Source organism: Manis pentadactyla, chromosome 13 (assembly GCF_030020395.1).
Source record: "Manis pentadactyla isolate mManPen7 chromosome 13, mManPen7.hap1, whole genome shotgun sequence".
Lineage (NCBI taxonomy): Eukaryota > Metazoa > Chordata > Mammalia > Pholidota > Manidae > Manis > Manis pentadactyla.
This window is the reverse complement of record NC_080031.1, coordinates 95,234,219-95,252,754: the sequence shown is the minus strand read 5'-3', so window position 1 is coordinate 95,252,754 and position 18,536 is coordinate 95,234,219. Positions and strand designations below refer to the sequence as shown.

Genomic DNA, 18,536 nt, shown 5'->3' with positions numbered 1-18,536 from the left:
CCTTCATTTTTAAAAATGCTGTAATTCCATTGCGATTAGTTTAAAACACCTTGTTATTTTCTTTTGGAAATTACATAATATACTTGTAAAGCCATTTGTCAAATATTTGATTTTTTTCTATATCCTTCTGTTATTAATTTCTAACTTAATTTCACTACAGTCAGAAAACTATGTATATTCTGTATATGATTTCAATAATTTGAAACTTACTGAAACTTCCTGATGGCTCAGCATATGGCCAATTTTTACAAATATTGAATGGACACTTGAAATGAGTATGTTGGATGCAGTCATTGGATACAATGTTTGATCTACATCATCTAGATCAGGTTGATTAATCATGAGGTTTAATCTTCTATATCCTTACTGATTTTTCCCTCTACTTAGTCTATCAATTAGTGACAGAAGTTTCTTAAACTCTCTGAACATTATTATGAGTGTATCACTTTCTTCTTTTACTTCTTTTAGCCTTAAGTTTATGCATATTTAGGCTATGCCATTAGGTGTGCAAATTTGAAATTGCTCTATGTTGCTGTTAAATTGTCCTTTTATCATTATGAACCATCCTTCTTTGTCACTAACAATTTTTTCTTTACAGTCTATTTTATCTATACCAACTTTCTCTCAGTTGGAATTAATACAGTTTATCTTTTCTATCTTTTTACATTCAGACTCTTTGTATTCTTTTATATTTCTCTTGTAAGTAGCAAGTAATTGAATACTGTTTTCTCTATTATGTCAATCTTTGCATTTTAGTTAGAATATTTAGTCCATTTTTATTTTACTTAAATGGGCTTAAATCTAACATATTATTCTGCTTTTCTATTCTTTTTCTCCCCCCATCCTTTCCTGTATTTTTTTGGACTATTCAGTTTTTTGTTATTCCACTCCTTTGGCCTCATAGCACTAACTTTACCATTTCTTGGACAGTGATATGACATTGTAATACTTTAATTCCATTTGACCTCCTGATCTTCTGCAATCATATTGTCATGTATTTTATTTTTACAAATATTACCTTGGAAGCATTATTGCTGTTGTCCTAAGCAGCCAAAATTAGGTTTATCCATCTTTTAGCCTCTTCTGGTGTTCTTTATTCTTTTTGCATACCCGTGCTTTCATCTGAAAATTTTTCCTAGTGTCATCTCTAATATTGTCTTCTCTTCTTGACCCCAAAAGGATGCTAGACAGAACGCGAAGGTGTGAAAGACGGCATCATTTGTTAAAAACGTGCTGGGTGCCACACGGCCTTCTTGGTTGTAATGGTGAGAAGTTGGCCCAAGTTTGGTGTTTTCTCTTCTCTTCCTCGGTTGCTAGCATGGATTTTCAGCTTACTCTCAATATTAGGCTTTTTATCCTAAACTGGCTATTTATGGTGAATTGTAGGTACTTATTAATTAAGAACCATAATATATATTTCCACCCTTTCTTCCTTATTTTTTTCTTCTAGTGGGCCTTTTCCTGTGTCCTGAGTATTCCCTGTACTTTCCCATCACTCTACCTTGTTTTAGGCCATTCTTTCTTCCTGGTGTACCCTCCCTCCCTTATTCCTGTCTGCAGGCCTGCTATTCTTCAGTGCTATTCAAAGGTTCTTTTAAAAACTCTTTTCCTTATGCTTGCAGCTGAATATGGATATACTGGTATTTACCAAGGCAAAATCACCCCTTTATTTCTCAGTAATTTGTGTTTGTTCTGTAGCCTCCTGTTCAACTGTGAATATCATCAGTGCAGGAACTCTGCATGATGTACCCATGTACCTTTGGAAACACTTTGCTTATTGCCCTGCACATAGCAGGAGATGGGATTGAATTAAGAAAGATCAAGGGTTCCGTTTAGTCTAGTGGTGTGGACTGGCTATCCAAACTGTCCATAAGATCCTACCCTTTGGAAACTACTGAGTTGAGCCTAATCAATCAGCCGACCATGTCAATCACCCACATAGGAGCAGTGGTGGTCTCCACCATGACACTACAGATCAGAACCTGCTGTTGGTCAGGTAATTCATTTTCCCCAGGCCCTACAAACACCTGCAGTCTAGGTTGGAAGGCAGGAGGCCTTGACATAGAACAAGGTCTTCCTTAACACTTGGCAGTAGCCCAGATTCCATGCAAGGAAGACCATGAGAGTTGGCTCTGTTTGTTAAAAACTGAATGCTTAGCAATATATGTTTTTGGCTAAGCCCCCAAAGTAAGAAGTTGTTTGCCTTTATAGATGTGTATGTGTGTTGAGAGTTTAGCAGACCCAACATTGCTAAATGCCATGTTCCTATGAGATTATTCACCCTTTTATGAATAAATGACTAACAAAGGTGAGATATCTACAAGTATCTCTACATATGAATTATTCTTCAAAAACAAAGTCTTTCTTTTCTTGCAGGAATCCAGAAGCTTTGAAGTCACAAGAAGAGGAGGTAAGGGAAATGCATCTGTACCTATTTTATTCTCAGTGTTGACATTTTGTAAGTAGTTTGTTGAAGCTAAGATGAACGTCAGACAGTGAGCAGCCTGTTCTTTGAAATTTCATGTGGCCTTTTCTGGGTGCTGACTATTTGGCATTTGCCTCTAGGGACACTAAGAGCTGGAGCCAGATTTGCTTTTTCTGTGGGAACTATGTCTTCTACCTTCAAGTATCCAAGATGGGTTCTGGGGTACTGACTGATTCATGATCATGTTTACAGTCTTGAGAGAAGCTTCATTTTTTAGTGTAGTTTGGAGTAATTATTTAGTTCACCCAGCAAAAACAACATCAGCAATAAAAAATGGTTTATGGTTTGAGGTATTTCAAATTGGGGAAAGATGCCACTGTGAAAAATATTTCTGATTAGATTCTTAGCTTTAGCTAAGCTGAAATAGAAATAACCAATTCATTTCCCTTTTGAAAACAATTCCATGTTGTTCTATTTTCCCTACCACCATTCCTCTAGCACATTATTTTCTGATCTCTGAGGTAAGTACATATGGGTTGTAATTTCTGAAATCTTTTAGTGGAAATTGAAGTCTCCTTTATTCACTTTCAGCAATATCTAGTCTCCGATAAGAGAATGTTTTTTGTATGATTTATAGAATCATCACCAATCACCCCTTAATTGCAGAGATAGGAGGATGCAGTCAGAAACCAAAGTGAGTTCTTGGTCTAGGCTCCAGCTTTTGGTTTTAGCTTTAACCACATCCTCTGTGGCACTGTCTCTACAAAGAGTGGCAATCTACAAAAGTGAGCAAATTCCATATTGACTCATAAATATAACACGTCCTTGACTCATGATTAATTCTTATTTTATGCATCAGAATGGAAGACAGAATGGCCATGGTATCAAAGCGTGTTTCTAGAGCTCAGAAACCTAAACTTCCCACATTATCTTGTATTGGTATAGGCATTGAAATAGTTGCTTTCTGCTGTCCATGGTGCTGGACTGCTGGCTTCAAAGGACCTGTGTGCTGTGGCTCTAGGATGAACTTTCTGGTTTCTATTCCCATTTGGTTTTGTATTCAGTGTCCTCTGAATTGCATCTATAGGGTAAACTACATTGTTTGGGTATCAAAACAAAATGAAATTGGATGAAGTTGGGCAGGCAGGGAAGGAAGGCATGTTCTTATTAAAAATTGTGTTCACAATGAGCATGATGAGAATGTAAACTGGAGAGAAATGGCCATTAGGAGAGAAGTTGGAGTGAACTTTGGTTTTGAATACTATTGTATTCATGTTAGTACCCCTGAGCGTGAATGTTTGGAATCAATTTGCATTACAGAATCTCATATAAACCTGTTTTGGACTCTGACTGTCCTTATGTTAGAAATGTCTCTAAATACTAAGACTGGGGTATGAGAGAAGCTTGTGTGCTTTTGTCCAAAGTCCTGAAAAGGTTTGATCGGTCCACGCTCCAAATCCATAGACGACTGAATGTCCAAGGATGAGCAAGGGTGTGTTTGGGCTCCGCTCTGCTCTTCCTTAGCCTCTTTGTCTCTGGAAGCAGAGTGACTAATAAATTATTATTCCTACAAATAAGAATAAGACACTATCGTCCAGCAACAAACCCTTAAGATTGGTTCCTGAGCTCTGACTTGACTAGGAACTGAAAGAAGAGCAAATAAACAACACTGAATTTTTCTGCTCAGTTTACAGGCCTAGGAGATTCTGGATAGGTAGCCTCTGGACCACAAAATCTAAGATATTTTCCTGTTTTTGTTTTGTTTTAATATTGCACTCAATGCAGAGGTATCATCTCCATCCAGGGTTCAGTGCTCCAAATGGAAGACCAGTTGCAACTTGATACTATGTGACTTTTGGAGACTCTTGATTAAGTCTGTAAAGTGAGATGTGGGAAAGGCTATTAGCAGAGGGAATGGAGTCCATGCTAAATCACAATGGGATTGGAGATGGTTTGGGTAACATGAGAGCACTCTGTGCCTTAGACCTGCTTTTTGCCTTATTTCCCCTGTTCCCCTCCTAGGGTCCAAGACTATGAATATAACCCACCTTTCTTGCCTCTGGCCCTACTCACATTGCTTCTACAGCCTGCATGCTCTCTGTCCTTCATCTTTGTCAAATGCCACCTCTCCCTCATCTCTTCCAACTCTTTCTTGAAGCATGCAGATTACCTTGTCCGAGAAGGAAGGTCTCCTTTTGGGTCACTCATTCACAAGAGTAGAGACCCTTCCCTCATTTATCCCCAAATCCCTCACAGCCCTAGCCCAGGGCCTGAAGTTGCTCAACAATTGTTTTTTTAAATTAAGTGCTAGCTAGAAATTGCTTTGTGTGTCTTTTCTTTTCAAGGAGATCTTGTCCTAGTGTTATACAAGTGAGGCACTGAGGGTTTTGGTTCCAGGAAGGTGTTATGTGAGGAGTGTTCTGAGGATGTCCACTGGCTATTCCTAGTTGAGCAATTGATGAAAGTGCTCCGTGTTCAAATAAGCTTGGTGTTACGGGTTGACTTGTGTTCCCCCAAAAGATATGTTGAAGTCTCAACCCAGAACCTGTGGATGTGACCTTATTTGGAAATAGTATCTTGGCAAATGTGTAATCAAACTAAAATGGAATCATGCTAGATTAGGATGGGCCCTAATCCAGTGAGTGATATCCCTATCAGAAGAGGGAAATTCGGACACACATATAGGCAGAATGCTGTGTGATGATGGGGGCAGAGATCAGAGTGATGAGTCTATAAGACAAGGAAGGCCAAAGATTGCTGGCAACCACCAGAAGCTAGAAAAAAGCAAGGTGGGATCTTCTGGAGAATCTTCAGGGGGAGCATGGCTCTACCAACACCTTGATTTCTGACTTTCTGTCACCAGAACTGTGAGAAAATTAATGTCTCTTGCATTAAGGCCACCCAGTTGGCAGAACTTTGTTATAGCAGCCCTAGGGAAATAACACATGTAGCAAATGCTAGACTCAATACTGAGCTGGTTACTGATATTTTTACTAAAGAGCCTTTCATATCTTTAAGATGCTAACTATGACTCTCAAAAGGGGGTGTAATATGCAGCATTTCCTGAACTTAGTTTCCCAGGCCTCCTAATTTTGTTATTTTTGTTCATCTCAAGGCTGGCACAATGCCCTATGCAAGTTCTGCTCCAGAGAGTTTCAGGAAGGGGGTGCTTCCCAGTGCGCAGGGTGAGGACAAGCCCTGGTACTCGTGACTTCAAGGGCAGTGCAGTGACAGAATGGGGAGATAATGATGATGATAAAAGTGGCCCAGTTGTTCTGAAGTTTTCAGAGAGCTTTCACATTCTTTACCTCCTCTGACCTCCAGCAACCCATGACACGAGCAGAGCAGATAGACCTGCACACAAGACTCATCCCTTCCTTTCCAGGCTGATTTTAGTGGGACAGGGCGTCCCTCTGCACCAGTGTCCCCCTCATGCACTGACCCTCTCACTAATGGGAGGCTTAAATGATTCCATCCTGTTTCACCATCCAAGGGCTTCTGTGCCTTCATGTCTACTTCCAAGGCTGGAGAGCTGAGAAGAAGTAAAAAATTGGAAGAAAAATTCCTAGGGGAGCTTTGCTTCAAAGTTATATTTGTGGGAAGGACTCTCAGGGGAACCTGGAGGAAGACACGCAGTATCCAAGATTGTGGCAGGACTGCAAGACTGGTAGGGTGTCTTTTGAGAAGAGCACATGGCTGCCCTGGCCGGAAGAAGGCCTTCCTCCTTCAGGGCAGTCCTGCAGTCGCCTCCAGCCCTGGGACCCACCTGTGCTAGCTGCGTGGAGAAGGAGAGACAGCTACATCTTCACCTGCTTTCCACTGCAGGTGTTTTTACACCCCCTCCAGACAGCTGCAATTTAATTTCAACTTTTCCTGATGCTTCAGCAAAAGGTGCCAACCTTACCTCTCCAAGACACTCCCGTGTCCACTCCTAGGGCTGGCACTGACTGTGACTGCCACAATTCATCTACTCAAACCAGTACTTTTCTCTAACTGATGCCATCACTTTGAATTACAGCCACGAGAGAACACTTGAGTGAGCTCAGCAAGTGGCGGAGATAATTCAGCCTCTGTCAGGCATCTCTTAGGGACACGGGGCGAGCTATAAACCATTCCAGATGTCTGTGATTGTGCAGTGATTAGAGGCTGTGAGTTTAGGGGTGGGCACGAATGTCACATTGCATTGCCCACCCTCCCAAGGTGGCTCGCTCACATGTGCCAGGCTTCTGGCAGGGCTGTGAGAGAGACCTGAGAAGAGGATGCTGCTGTCATCAGGGAAAAAGAGAGGGAAGTGACAGCCACACACACAGCCCTGGGGGCTCTGACTCCTTAGCAATGCAAATCTCCTAAATAAACATGACCTGCCAGTCTTGAGTGTGTAACTGGAGCCTCCCTCTCTGCAAACCCTTGGAATCAGCTCCTCGTTGGCAAGGCCTCTAGGAGCCCCTTTATACTTCTCTGCATCTGGGTGAACTAAAGCTATCAAGAATTGCATTCTGTTTACCATTCATTTTGATTTTGTTTAGCAGGTGTTTTCTGGATCTCTCAGTTGCCTACATAATCTGTCTTAGTATAATGTGAGTGGCTGACTCTTTGGTGAAATAGATTAATAAGCTCCTAGCTTCTTTTGGGGTCATGTCTTAATGTCTACAGATGTAGGGCACTTAAAAGGGAGCCATCCAGATCTGACAGGGCCTGGCAGCGGGTCCTTTTCAAGTGAAGACTGCCATCCGGGGAAAGAGCTGAGTCTCTGTCCCCATCCTCCCTTCACTCACGTCAGCGGAGCTGCTGATGCTGTCCTGCTGCCACTGGGCTCCAAAAAGTTGGGAGTGACACCTATCTCCTTCCACTTCTGACCCCACAGAAATGGACTTTCTGGGAAGCCCTGCCCTTTTTCTGGCTGCTGGAGGACCACCCTGCCCCTGGTCGCCCCAGGTTCAGTGGGAAGTGTGTGGCACAGCTGGCTGGTGTGTTCTGGTTGGATACAGTGATGTGATACCCAGTTTTGTTCATGACCAATTGGCTAACACTAGGATCCCACCTCCCCACTTACTCACAGTGTGACTATAGGTAATTTTCTCAATCTTAGCTGAAAAAAAAAAGGGAAAGTAATAGCACAGACCATGGTCCCAGCTCTGGATTGTAGAAGCCCAGCCTGCGCTGAGTGAAGCCTGAAGGTGTCATGAAGCTGTAGAAGCCAAGGGGGGATCCAGCCTCAAGAACAGCTCATGCAAAGGCTCTCAGGCTTCCCCTCTCCTGCCTTCTCGTGGCTCACTGGCCTCATGCGCACAGCCTGGCGGGATGGCTGCCAGCAGCGGCAGCTCTCAGAGTCCTGACTGCTCACCATCCCAGAGGGTGAAACTGCTTTCCCCAGGAATGTCACCAGAAAAGTCCCAGCAAGGACTCTAATTTGCTGGGCTTGTATCATGACTCAAGCCCTAAACCAGTCGCTGTAGCACAAAGGGGATGGAATACAGTGATTGACCAGCGAGATCACACATTCTCCCTTTGAGGTTTGCAAAATCACCCTCACTCAGTGTGACAGACAGGCTTGGTCCTCAGAGGAAGGATGCTGGGCAGCATGCAACCCATGCCCCTCATGGCCACATGGTGATGTCGGGGAGGGGCGGGCACGCGGAGCCCTTGGACAGCGTGAGCAGCGGCATCAGTGTCCTGTGAGGTTGGTCGTGTCATATGGCTGTTCCCGTAGATCTAGCCTTAGACATAGAAGAAGGAATATCTCAGTTCCCTAGTCCATCCCCTGTCTCCAGGCAGGCTTACATGTGACCTGCGTGTTGCCACCTGTTGAGTTTCCCCGTGATGCATAATCTGAAGCTTCGCCCATTCCTATCCCTCCCCTCTGTCAGAGACCTTAATTTTTTTAACTTTCTGCAGAAATTCTCTCTTCCCACAATCAGAAGAACCAAATAACTCTTTTTTTGATGATGTCTTTAAGAACTGAAGGACAAACACATGACTTTCTCTCCTGAGCTTTCTGGCACTGGGGTCAGAAATTGCCCTTGAGCCTCACAGCTGCTGACCCTTCATATTTCCCTTCAGTTACTATTTGTAATAAAGCCCAGGGGGTGAAGACAAAAGGGCCCTTCCCAGAGGCCAAGCAGAGCATTGGCCAAAGGACTCTGGGCCCGGGTAACCGCCCACCTCTCCCCCGGGATAACTCTGCGCCCGGGCCTGGAGGCACCAGCCTTGGCGAGCCTGAGTTCCCGCTCCTGCCCCTGCACACCATCTCCCGTTACCAAAGGTTGCCCAGGCTCTGGGTGAGTTCCTGTCCCCTGGCTGATTTCAGCTCTGTCCAGGGACTCGGAAGAAGCGGGGCTTTGTCACGTACAGCTCAGGTCTGATGGTGGGAGCCACTCGTGCTGCTATTTGAATTGCACACATGCAACCCCTCACCCAGGACTTCAGCACCACAGGACGCAACTCTGGTGGTTGTGGCCTGTGCCCCAGAGCAGCTGTCATGCTGTGTGGGGTGAGGCCCGGGAGAGCAGAGAAGGAGACTCCACCCCCGCTCTCCAGCCCAGTACACACAGCAAGCACTGAGAAAGCATTATATGCCTGGCACAGCCCAGGGCTGAGCCAGCTCTGTGTCACCGCTCCACCTCTCTCAAGGTAATAGCACAGGTACAGGGGCTTCCAGGTTGTTTAGCTGTGGACCCCATAGCTCTAGGGCCTACGACTTAAAAGGTGCTCGTGCGAATGAACTAAATCTCTGTGGTTGCAACCGGCAAGCAGTGGGGCCTTGGTAGGCCTGGGCAGGGTAATGAACCCCTGTGCCATGAGTCATGCTTATCAAGAGTCCCCAGGGGGCTTTCCATTGCAAATTTGGGGCACAAGTCCTGATCTGTAATTTGTGGGGGAAGAATCATAACCCGCAAAAGATGGGAGCTGGTGCAGACTCCCAGAGACGGTGAGGCTAGCCTTTCCTAAGACTGCACTGCCCTGGAGTGTGCTGAGCTTGCTGGCCAAGGCCTGGAGAGGGGGGTGATGACACGCCCTCCCGCCAGCCCTGCCAAGAGGCTTCATCCCTGCCAAGAGGCCTGCCACCCTCCTCTGAGGTCCCAGCAGTGAAGGCTGCCATGTGGCATCTCTACCCCTTGCCTTGCCTGCAAGCCAGGAGTTTCTCTGCTTTTTAGGAACCCTTGACATTATCTTCTCCAGAACAACACTGAAGCCCTTTTCAAGCTTGTTAAGCCATTTGCCCAGCAATGCTAATAAACCTGGTGGCAAGCCTGCAGGGTTAATTATCTGTGACTTAAAAATCATTTGTTTCTGCCTCTTTTGTCTCCTTGATACTCAGCAGTCTTTCTTTATTAAGAATCCAGGTACAGAATCCAACTGACCATTATGTTCTAATTCTTTTCTTGTCATCAGAATTAGTTCATCTTTTAAAAGCTCTTTTAAAATAAAACAAACCTGCCTTCTTATTTTCAGATTGTGTTTCTGTTAACAAATCTTTAATCTCTCAGCTTCTGTTGGGAACAGAGCCCAAACTGGCAATAATCTGCGAGATGCAATGTCTCCTCTGAGTGACGCCTGCTGGTGGTTCCTCTCCTGACTGAGCCCACCCACCGCTGCTGAGCTTCTGGCCTGTTTGTCCCCCGGCGCTGTGTGAGGGCTGCACGGTGTCTCCTCTTGTGCCCACGCTGGGCTTGGTGAACCAGCCACAGTGCCCCTGGAGGGCCCTTGCAGATCAGGCAGCTGGGGCCGGGGGAGCCTGTGCATTACAACCTTGCCAGTGATTTTCTGCACAGTCCTATTTCGGTGACCTTTCTTGGCCAGGGCTGCTATTGGGTTCCAAGAAATGCTTCAGGCTGTATGTGTAAAAAACTTTTTGCAAAATGTTGAATTTTGCATGAAGTGAGATTAGTTTACTTTATGCTCTCCAAGAAGTAAGAGGACATTGGCCTCAGAAATGAGCAGGTTCTGACTGGCCACTGGCTCTGTAGAAGGTTGATAGTGACTTGCAACCTTATGGGACATGGGTGCAGGCAACAGGGGGAGGTCTGGGTCTGAGTCTCTGTGAAGCCAGCATAAAATTGAATGGTACATGGTGCTTCTTCACCCACTGCCCACCTGTCCCATTCTCTGGAGACCACGGTGGGGTGTTTTGGCACCTCAACTACCCTCTCACCCCTGTACTGCTTCTAAAGCAATGTCTGGAAACCTAGTTTGATGATTATTACTTCTAAAGGAGAAATAGCTCCTGTGGAAAGGTAATTACCATTCTTAGGGGTTCCTGGAGGTTTATTGGGTGCTAATGGAAGATGCTTGGGCAGATTGGAGTTTGCTTGGTGTGCAGTGATGACTGGACGTGGTCCTTGATGTTACAGAATTCATGTGTCAATGAATGTGTCAGTGGGAGAGATGTATGAGTGTCCTAAAGACAGAAAAGCCACCTGGCTGGGCCTGCCCCATGGCCAGGCTCCTTGCTGGTGGGTGAGTATTTGCTCAGTGTAGACCAGCACAGAGGCCTGAGAGAAGAACTCTCTGAATGTTCTGGCAGAGGTAAAGTCTTGGGATCTTTTCTCCAAAGGGTGATTAAGTTGGCAGAGGGTCTCCTTTTGACTCTTAATGGCACACTCTATCCATGGGGGCATTTTCTTGCAAAGAGCAAAACCCACCCCAACTAGTTCAGACAAATAGAGGACCTTATTGGCTTATGTAGCTGGACAGCTGGGCAGCAGGTAGAGGGGGTCAGAGGGGCTGGCTTCAGGCATACTTGATGCGGGGCACAAGGGCCTGGTTTCTCTTCATTTCTCCCCCACAACTGACTGCCTCTCATGGTAGGTGCCAACCTCCCCGTCACAACTCCAAGCCCCATGATACAGAGCCTCTGGTCTGATACTTCCTGAAATAGTGCTAAGATCCACTCAGATTGGATGGGCTTCAGTGAGGAGACCAGGATGCTTGTGAACTGCTGGGCTTAGCAAGAGTCCCAGCTGTGCCCCTGTCATCTGGATGTTGTGAGCTGAGAGTGGGAGGAAGGTGGGCCCCCAAACGGCAACCGGGGCTCTGCACATGGATGCAGGAGGGTCAGAATTCACTATGCATATTACCATGTACCTAATTATTTCACATCTGGCCTTATCTCCATCCCCAAAGACTTTGGGGTGCCTCAAAGGCAAGCCAAGCCTAACAGGTACTCATCCAGCATTCCTGGGAGAAGGCATCTCTCATCTTCCAAGATGGAAACCAAGGCTGAGAGATGACATTTTGTCTTGAAGTCACAGGAACGTATAAGGGAGTGTGACTGGAACGCAGATCGCTGATGACAAGTACAGGGCACTTCTGTTTGCTTTTCCATCGTAACTGTCTCCAGCGACTGGGTTCCCTGCTCTTTCATCCCCTGCCACTTTGTAAGTGCAGGGACCTGGTGGGGGGATCAGGTATCCACTGGCCCTGACTGTGGGAGGTGTTCCTGTCCACTTGGACCCATACACCCTCTCTTTTCTTTAATCCTTCAGCCAGAGGGCATAAGGATCACAAATGAATATGCAAATTCCACCCTCGGTGCAACTGCGGTTCTTACCTCAATGCGGCTTCTCACAAGCTTTCTTTTCCACTTTCACAGGAGATCCCCTTTCTTGGGAAGTGGGTGGTGGGGCTCACTGGGCTGGCTGTTGGCAGTGGCATTTCACAGCAGGCAGGGGCACGGATGAGGCTGGGGCATTTGGGCCACACATCTAACCAGAGCTGTTGATCAGGACCCCTTTTCCCTGGACAGTTTCCTGATTGTCCGTATATTAATTTAGGGGCAAACGCTTACTTCACTGCTTTACTATAAATTCCCTAGATGAGAAGAGTTCTTCATGGCAACATCTTCACATTCAGCCTTTTATTTAATCCTCAGAAACACCCTCTGACATAAGCATTGCCATTTTATTTTGTAAACAGAAAAAAAGGGGAACCTTTTGAACTCTATAGGAAATTGATCAAAGAATTAAAATGGGCTTAACTGGGGACATCCAGGAAAGCGCATTCGTGATGGGAATTCAGCAATGTTTGTGCCATTCTGGTTGAAACGTTCACATCCACATACGGGGACTCACCAATCTGCAGGTGAAGTGCCCGCAGGTTAGGGTCACGGGGCCTGGCAGGTCTGCTGCGGGAGGGAACAGGGACCTCCACGGTCCCAAGAAATTGGCCTTAAAAAAAATCACAGGTCTGGAAAATGAGTTGTGGGAACAAAAATACATTCCAATTGGTTTGTTTTACTGAGTTTAGCAGTTATTTGCTTTCTCTTTTTGCCAGAAGCAGCGCAGGAATATCCAGCTCCTTGGCTGCCGCATTTGAATTTTTATCATTTGTGTGAGTCACTGCATATTTGGACACAAAATGGGAGTCCTGTGGCTAAGCGGAGACATTTGTCTGATAGGGTCAGATCTAATGTCATGCTTAGAAACTTCAGCTGAAAATAAAACGAGTTTTGTTTTGTTTTTGTTTTTTTTAGAGACAGCAGGCCTGTAAAGTTGTGCTAGCATTGTCGCTTTCCCCCTTTATGCGGAGTTTAAAATGATAACGTCTCCTACGTGGATGGCATTACCCGGCTGCTTTTTGTTCTCAAAGAGCGTTCTCACTGGTCATCTCATTTAATACGCTCATGAAGACCTTTAAGTTGGTAGAATGAAGATATGATCACCGGTGTCTGACAGCTGAGGAAATATGCTTAGAGGGAGAGGGACTTGCCCCGGGTCACACAGCCAGTGGCCTTAGGGCTGGAGACCTGACAGCTCTGTGCTCCCTGCCGCCAGGCCTCTTTTCTCAGCGAGTTCACGGCAGAAGTTTTCAAATTAAAACCCAGTGGGAAAGCACAGAATTTTTTGTCTTGTTTTTGTTCTTTTAAAAATCAATTATTATAAAGACAACTTTTCTTATCTATTAATGTAATGATCCCATACCCGGGGGACTCAGAATATTCAGAATGTGTGCGGGGCAAATGGTAGAAGTTAATCATTTTCACACTACCTGTCTGTGGTGAGGTTTGATCAACACTTGACATATTTCATGGTTTAAATGATGACAGTTTAAAATAGAGCCAGAGAAAGCTGGAAAATACATTCATTATCGTGTGTCGAGTGCTGCATTAGAGTGACCCCCAAATACAGATGTTCCCCAGGCAGGCAATTCTGCGGTATTTTCTGGTAGCTGCAGATGTTCCCAGAACTGAAACCCAGCCCAAGAACTCCATCCCGACCCTGCTGTCCTGCAGAGGGAGCGCGGGTGAAATCTAGCGGCATGATTTGATTCTTACATCATATTCTGGACGCTAACCTCTCCGCTGCCCTCCCGAATCCAAACCTCTCAATGGCCTTCTGCAGAATTGCTAATGAGCAAGATAATTCATGGTAAAGTGTGCTTTGAATGAATGAATGAAAGCTATTTTAACTACAAGGGCTGACAAACGTCTCCATGTGTTTCTTAGGAAATTGCATGCCTTTCCAAGATGAAAAGGTGGAGAAGCAGTCTCTTGTTGTGGTTGTGGTTACTTAAAAAGGGCAACACCGTCTGTTTAGGAAAGAAAGAATTATTTCTTTTCCCATGAGTTTTCTGAAAAAGGAGCTGTCCAGAGTAGACCCATCTGTCCAAATTTCAAGTTTCAGTTTGGAGAGTCCTGGGAGAGGGAGGAGATGAAGCCATCTCAGAAACGGAAATGCTGTTTGACGTCTGTTAGCTAATGCTTGTCCATCACTGACAGCAGGGTCTGTTCGGATGCTGGTGTCCCGGATCAGTCACTTGGTTTATAGTGGGATACATATCACTGCTGGCCGAGCCCCATTTCAATGACCTGAGAGCATGCTGGATGCGCCTAGTGCTCCGGTCCAGGCATCCCCCGAGCCCCCTGCCTCACCCTGTCCAGTCCCACAGCCAGCCTCACGGCTGCGCCCAGCTGCCCAGCAGCCGGCCTGAATGCTGTGCATGGCTGAGCTTGCATCCTCCTTGGGGAGTCCGGCTCGCTTCTTGGTGCTGCCATTCATGGGGTCATCCCAGAGATCCAACTCCAGATGCAGGAGATCCTTGCGGGGTCTCCCCTTCTTTTCACGGGCGAAAACACAGTCTTGAGCAGGTGAGGTGACTGGGCTGAGTTCCCACGGCCAGCGAGTGGCAGAGGCAGGACGTGAGGACCTGAGCCAACAGTCGTAGACCGCAGGGCCCTTGTGACTGTCTCTCTTCCCTTTCTTCCCACCCTTGGGCCAGCTTTCCTCTCTCTCTCAGGGGTGGCACCATGTCCAACATACTCTAGGTGCTCAGCTACCGTTGCCTAGTAATGGGCATTCTGGCTGAGTTTTCTAGTTAAATTCTCTGCTTTGACTTTTTAAAGTATTTCTATAATTTTGTTTTCCTCTTGGGGGCTGGGGGCCCACACAGGAGGGGGCACACAGTGACAACTGTCATTATTACAGCCCCCGTTGTAAGATGTGCTGAGTGATGTGTTGCGACACTGAGCAGCGCAGTGTGGCCAGCTAGTGCGATCTCCTGTTTCACGGCCTCGAGAGGATTACGATCTGGCTGGCGGGGTGCTTCAGTTGGTTGGCACCCTCACTGCCACAGAATATTCGAAGTCCTTTGCGATAGGGTGTCCTTGTCCCTGCGTCTCTTTGTTGGACCTCCTTAGGGCCCTTATCCCAAGGACTCTCAGCTCCAAGGCAAATCTCCAAGGCTGTTTCTAAGTGGTCAGCCCTGAAAAGCTTGAGTGCAGGTGCCCTGAAGGCTGTGCCCAATGGCAGCAGTGTGGAGGATCAAAGCAAATGGGGCAAGGGAACACCAGGGGCCAGACAGTGAAGCCACTGCCAGGTGTCAGAACAGAGGTAAGGATGCAGGTCCAGGCTGTGGGTCTTGGGCAAACCTGAGCTCCCACCCTCCTGATACAGTGAGTTATTGGCACCACCAGGCTTTCTGTCTCCCATGACCCTTGGAGGACAGAAGGAGAGTTCTGTGCTGTGGGTCCGGAGACCCAGTGGCAGACTCTAAAGCCCACCGTGGTTGGAGCCCAGGGAATGACAGGAGCAGGAGACCTTGTCCATGGGCTGCCTCAGCCTGCACTGGCAGGGCTGGGGAGGCTGTGGCTCTGCTCCCGTGTTCAAGGGGCCGGAAAGGACTCTTGCCCATACGTGCCTCTCCTGCCCCTGGCTAATGCCTAAGCCCACCATTCCAGCTTCATCTTCCTTCTCTCTGAGTCATGTTGGGCCCTGAAGGAGTCGCAGGACTAACTTGTGCGAGCTGCATTATACCCACCTGGGGAACTCGCCAAGTCTGTCTGCCTCTCTGGGAGAAAACCAAACACAGCCTCTCCTAAGACTCCTGAACCCCGTATCTGTTTCCTGTTTGTTTTGTATGGTAGGTCTCAACCTGGTGGCCTTGTGGGCTGTATTTTGTTTGACGTATATAGTGTTGAAAAGTGTTCAATTATCCTGGAAAGTGAAACACTTTGTTAACTCTCAGCCCACATGACCTCATGGCAGCAGCAGGCTGGCGTGAGCAGCCGTATTCTTGGTGAGTACACATGCTCTCCTGTTTGCCGCAGTCTACACCATTCCCTAGTGCCTCCTTAATACTGAATGTCAGAGGCAGTTTGGAAAAATAAATGTGAGCAAATTGAAATCCCAGAAGAACCACACTCATTAAATTACCTGCATGGACTCTGTAGGTATTTGTATTTGCAGCCCCTGTTTTGTACTTGGTATCCAACCTATTAATCACAGCAGAGTGAAGCCAGGTTGTCAGGAAGATGTGGAGACAGGGGGCAGAAGCAGGTCGGAATTTCATGCAAAGTCTGAAGTTACCCTTACGTGTTCAGCCCTCCTTGCAAATCTCTTGTGGAGCTGGTGTCTAGAAGTGGGTCCTTGGTTTAGGCAGTTAGGTCTTCCATTAAGCTATCAAATTTTCTGATATTTATGCCTTGATCTGTAAACATCACTCTAGGCTATAAGCTTGCAAGTGAGTTTCCAGCTTGGTAATTAATATTTGTGCCTTTTATGTAAGTAATGTCTTTAAAATGGATCAGTTGCTTCAAGCATTCAAAAGACATTCCACATATATTGTAAAGTAATTACTTTCCAAAGATATTTCCCGCTGATATTTTGTTACATTTAAATATACATTTACAGTACTCAGTAGACCGCAATAGTTCTGATTTATATATTTTGGTCCACTAGGTTTAAAAAAAATTTTTTTAAGTATCTTTTTAATCAGTGTATTTATCCCAAAGATTCTCTTGGCTCATCCAGAATCAGTCACGTGGTATTAGAAAAATAATAAACAAGATGTGTTCTCTGAGCTGATTTAGGATTTAATGAGTGAGGACATGTCAGCATGAGAGAGATCATGGCTCACTTTTCATCTGTGTTCCGAAGTGCCCTAGGGCTTGGAGGGGTCAGCTGACACCCTCTGTGTCATGTTCTTAATGTGCAAAATTTAGATGATAAACTACTGTTACTGTCCTAATATGGTGAGAATTAATGCTTGCCAAGTAGCATGTATTATTTTAAAAGTTATCTTAATTGTTTGCTTTGTACATTTTCTGCTTTATTATTTTTATTATTTCTCTTGCCTCTGTAATTGGTAGTTATTAGGTTCTCATTATTTCTTTATTAGTCCTTTTATAAAAACTATCGTGTGATTCATCCTCCCTCCCACACTTGCTTTCCCCTGGGTGTCATTAGCAGAGGCAAGGTGCAGGCAAACACCACATGCCTCTAGAGGAGTTGGAGCCACAGGCAGCTTCTCCGGGCTTTCCCCTTGTCTTTAGGAACAAAGAACCCTAATTCACTGGCTGCTGTGCTGAGAAAGGACTTGCATGAAGCCCAGGAGATTTATTAGAAAAACATCATGAGTACCAGTGAGAAAACAGGACTAACAGGTCTGCACAGGGACTGTGAGCTCCTCCAGGTAGGGGAGGAGCACGGTTTGCCCACGCAGCCAGGGACAGGCCCCGCAAGTGTGCAATGCCCATGTAACGGGGAACACTACACCAGGGGCCAGAAAATCATCACAGTGCAGAGGAGCTGGAGTCCCTTCTGCCTGCGGTGACTCTCCCACCACAGGGCCAGCCACCATCGCCCAGGGCTTTCTCCTACTCTTACTCCTCAGATTATCTCACATCATCCACTGCCATGTTCTCTAATTTTTCTTCATGGTTTTCAAATTTATGTAGCCAGACCTTCTGAGTATGACCTAACTTACCAGCTGTGTAACTTCGGGCAAGTCGCTCACTCTTCTGTGCCTGGCACCTCAAAAATGGTGGCAGTGGCTCCCTGTCACGGGCACTTATGTGGATTAGATACATATAAAAATGCTCAGCGCTGCCCTACCTTCTGAGCAGACCCTGTGCCAGCCAGTGCTGTTAGCTCTTACCCACTTTGGGGCTGGGATTGGCAGGCGTTGTGTCTTCTAATTCTAGGAGGGTCTGTAATACTGAGAATTAGGATATCTTCAGTGAACACTTGCTAAAATGAATTGGGTTAGAAAGCCTTGGATTTAGTGGGCCAACTTGTTTTCTTTCATCACAACTAAGTAATCCCATTGACCTACTATTTTAGGAAGAGTGGGCAATAGTAAGGTGAAAACTTTAGAACTATTTGTGCAGGCATTTGTTTCTGGCTCCATAGGAGACTAGATACCTTAGCTGACTCTCTCACTTAAAATGATTCAAAGTGACGGATAAAACGTTTAATCTTTTAGTGACATCAGTGAGGAGGCAGGACAGTGAAGATTTCCTAAGAGACCAAAAGCTCAGTGAAAGTGGAAAATCAGGGCTCTCTGAAGCTGCCTGTTGCTGTGAGGGTATTTTCCCAATGCTGGTGGCCTTGAGTTTTGATTTTTGTTACCTCAAGAGTTATGGGGGACAGGAGTCCAGTGTAGGACATATCAGTTTGTTAGGAAACCCCATCCACCTAAAGCTGAGACCCCAAAAAGCTCTCTCTCTAGTGCCAGTGAGAAAAAGGTGCAATAGAAATAAATGTGCCCTGTCTCCCCTCAGGGATGAGTGAAGGAAATTGCCTTCTTCAAACCTTGGTGCTGGGTAGAAGGTCAAAATAGCTCCTCTGAGAAATCAGAACCACAGCTGGGTTTCAACTGTATTCATAAACTGACT

General features: G+C 45.9%; 1 protein-coding gene across 4 annotated transcripts in view; it reads left to right on the top strand.

Moving 5' to 3' along the window:
* The window catches only part of FSTL4 (follistatin like 4), a 428,422-nt gene that overhangs the window by 84,086 nt on the left and 325,800 nt on the right, over window positions 1-18,536 (top strand). For all 4 annotated transcript variants that reach the window (XM_036907566.2, XM_057490874.1, XM_057490875.1 and 1 more), the window contains one exon: window positions 2,377-2,410. In XM_036907566.2, coding sequence (XP_036763461.2) covers window positions 2,377-2,410 — 34 coding nt within the window. The remainder of the gene's footprint in view (window positions 1-2,376; window positions 2,411-18,536) is intronic.